The 2,642-nt window shown below is 61.8% G+C and overlaps 1 protein-coding gene across 1 annotated transcript in view; it reads left to right on the top strand.

Annotated features, from left to right (window-relative positions):
- Window positions 1-2,642, top strand: part of ITGB4 (integrin, beta 4) — a 54,813-nt gene that overhangs the window by 48,301 nt on the left and 3,870 nt on the right. The window contains exons 29-30 of the mRNA XM_014531747.1: window positions 1,299-1,481; window positions 1,565-1,696. Coding sequence (XP_014387233.1) covers window positions 1,299-1,481; window positions 1,565-1,696 — 315 coding nt within the window. The remainder of the gene's footprint in view (window positions 1-1,298; window positions 1,482-1,564; window positions 1,697-2,642) is intronic.

The following is a 2,642-nucleotide window of genomic DNA, read 5'->3' as shown; positions in this document are numbered from 1 at the left end:
CCGAAAGTGGGAGGGAGGCCACATTGTCCTGCTCAGTGGATGAGCCCCTGCATCTGGTCGCCTGAGGCATCATTCGGTTTAGGTCTGGTTCAGGCCCAGAAGCTTCCGGGGCTGGAGGGGGTGGAAGGCGGGAGGTTACACATGTGCTGCGGGCTCACAGGCAGAGGTGCCTTCCCATACAGGTAACCAGAACGGCTAGCTTTTACACCATTCTCTTGGGGGCAGAGTCGAGTTGCCAGACTTAGCAAATAAAAACAGAGGACACCTTGAATTTCCGATAAACAAGTTTTTTAGTACATTTCATACCATGTTTTCTGGCGGCCCTAGGCCGGAGCACCTGGCAGAGCCAGTCTGGGAAGGGAGGCAAGTGTGGGCGATCCCTGCCAATCTTCCAGATGAGAAAGTATTGGAGGAAGTTGGTCCAAGCCTTTACCTGGTACAGGGACCTCCTCCTCGCACCCTCGCCTCTGGGTGGTCAGTCCCAGGATGGAGAGCTCACCACCCCCTCTGACCTGTGGCCCCTGCGAGGGTCAGGCTCAGCTGCCTGGGTGGCCCACTGGGCAGAGGGCAGCGGGGTTGGTGGTGCTGGGCACCGGGCTCGTGGCTCTGCCAGCCAGGCACACCACGCACAACCTCCTCAGCACCCGCGTCACATCCTTGGCTCATTCTGAGTTCACAGCACTGAGTCCCTGTCAGGAGGTCGCCTCTGACCCTGCCTTTCATCCCAGGGGTGACAGGCACCCCGACAGAAGCTCATGGCGGGGGGTTTCGGTGCACGGCTTCAGCTTGAATGTGGGGCCCAGCCCGAGGGCATCAGCACTTCGGTGCCCTCTCCCCTGCTCCCACCAGCTGACAGGATGCAAGGGGCTGGGCCCTGGAGTTAGAGATCCCCCCCGCCCCCCAGGCTGATGGGTCTTCGTCATAGTCCTTTGAGCCTAGTCCTTGGCTGGGGGTGGACACCAAGGGTATGAGGTGTCATTTTCCACAACCTCCTTTGGACCGCGTTGGAAACTGAGATGTTGGCTGGTCTCCCAGGATCCTTTACCAATTAGTAGAGGTGACACTGGGGCCACCCTGAGTCTAGACCTGATGCTGCCACTTAGCTTAGTGATGAGCCCTTTGGAGAGTTGGCGACAGTCACGCCCGATGCTCAGGGGTTGGCACCCGCAGGGGTTCAGTACTGCTCACTCCCTGCCTGTCCCGGAGCCCCCGGGTGCCATTCCTGTCCTGCGGTGTCAGAGGCAGGCCGGGGCCAGGCGGGACCTGGGAGACCCCTCTGAAGCACTCCCCCCGCCCAGGACCCATCGGGCCCATGAAGAAGGTGCTGGTGGACACCCCCAAGAAGCGGATGCTGCTCATTGAGAACCTGCGGGAGTCCCAGCCCTACCGCTACACGGTGAAGGCGCGCAACGGGGCAGGCTGGGGGCCCGAGCGGGAGGCCATCATCAACCTGGCCACCCAGCCCAAGCGGCCCATGTCCAGTGAGTGGGGGACGAGGAGGCAGGGGGCAGACGGGGTGCAGGAGGCTGAGACGGGGCTCTGGCTCACCCTCCCTCCCCTGCAGTCCCCATCATCCCCGACATCCCCATCGTGGACGCGCAGGGCGGGGAAGACTATGAGGGCTACCTCATGTACAGCGACGAAGTCCTCCGCTCCCCATCTGGCAGCCAGAGGCCCAGCGTCTCCGACGACACAGGTGAGTAGGATCCCCGAGAGGAAGGTGGGGGTCCGGGTAGAGGGTGGGGCTGTCACTAGTGTCCAGAGAGAACAAAGGGGCCCGTGACCTCTGGGCATGAAGGTCAAACTCTCTCAGGTCAATAGTTTGACAGGGACAAGCGCACATGGCACAGGTGCAAACAGGTGCACATCTGTGCACGAGATAGGGAGACACCTGCTGGGGCAGACGTGCTCGACTCACGCCCACGGGACCACACGGAAACACAGCTTTGCAGCCGAAAGGCTCACCAGCTGTGCCATGGGGTCAGGACCCCCGGGCGGCCTCCCAGGGGCAGGGCTGTGAGGGAGGAGGCAGGCGTGGCCAGGAGGCCCGGGGCAGCCACTTGCCCTGTTCCTACTGCGGCGCAAAGAGCCCTCAGCTGGGATCCCCAGCTACACAGTTTGAGCTTCTGGCTCCACTGCAGGAATTCAGATAAATCACTTACGGGCTCTGTGCCTCAGTTTTCTGATCTGTGCAATGGGATGCCCTCGCACAATGCCATGAGTGCAAATCCTCCAGGACTGTATTTTCTTTCATCACTGTCTGTGCCTCAGGCCCCAGGGACCACATTCCTGCCCTGACCAGGCAGAGCTTGGGCTTAAGGAACCTCAGCCTGGGCGTCTTGAGAGGGCTCAGGGTCTGGGGGCAAGAGGAGCCCCGGTTCAACTGCTACTGACCCCCCCCACACACACACACAACATTCCGGCTTCGGGAACTGTCCCCTGGGAGGCTGGCAAGGAAGAGATCGCTCTCTCCATTATACAGAAGGGAAACTGAGGCTCAGAGCAGGGAGCCCTCACAGCTGGTGACCAAGCCAGGGCTGCCCCTGTCTCGGGCTGGCCAGGGGTCTCTCCAGCTGCCCCCCAGGCTGCACTGGCGCATCGCAGGGCTCTTCTGCGCGCCCGCGGGAGAAGGGCCTGCGCCT

The sequence above is a fragment of the Myotis brandtii genome, unplaced genomic scaffold, assembly GCF_000412655.1.
Source record: "Myotis brandtii unplaced genomic scaffold, ASM41265v1 scaffold825, whole genome shotgun sequence".
Taxonomy (NCBI): domain Eukaryota; kingdom Metazoa; phylum Chordata; class Mammalia; order Chiroptera; family Vespertilionidae; genus Myotis; species Myotis brandtii.
The sequence above is the reverse complement of the archived record's forward strand: the minus strand, read 5'-3'. Positions and strand labels throughout refer to the sequence as shown.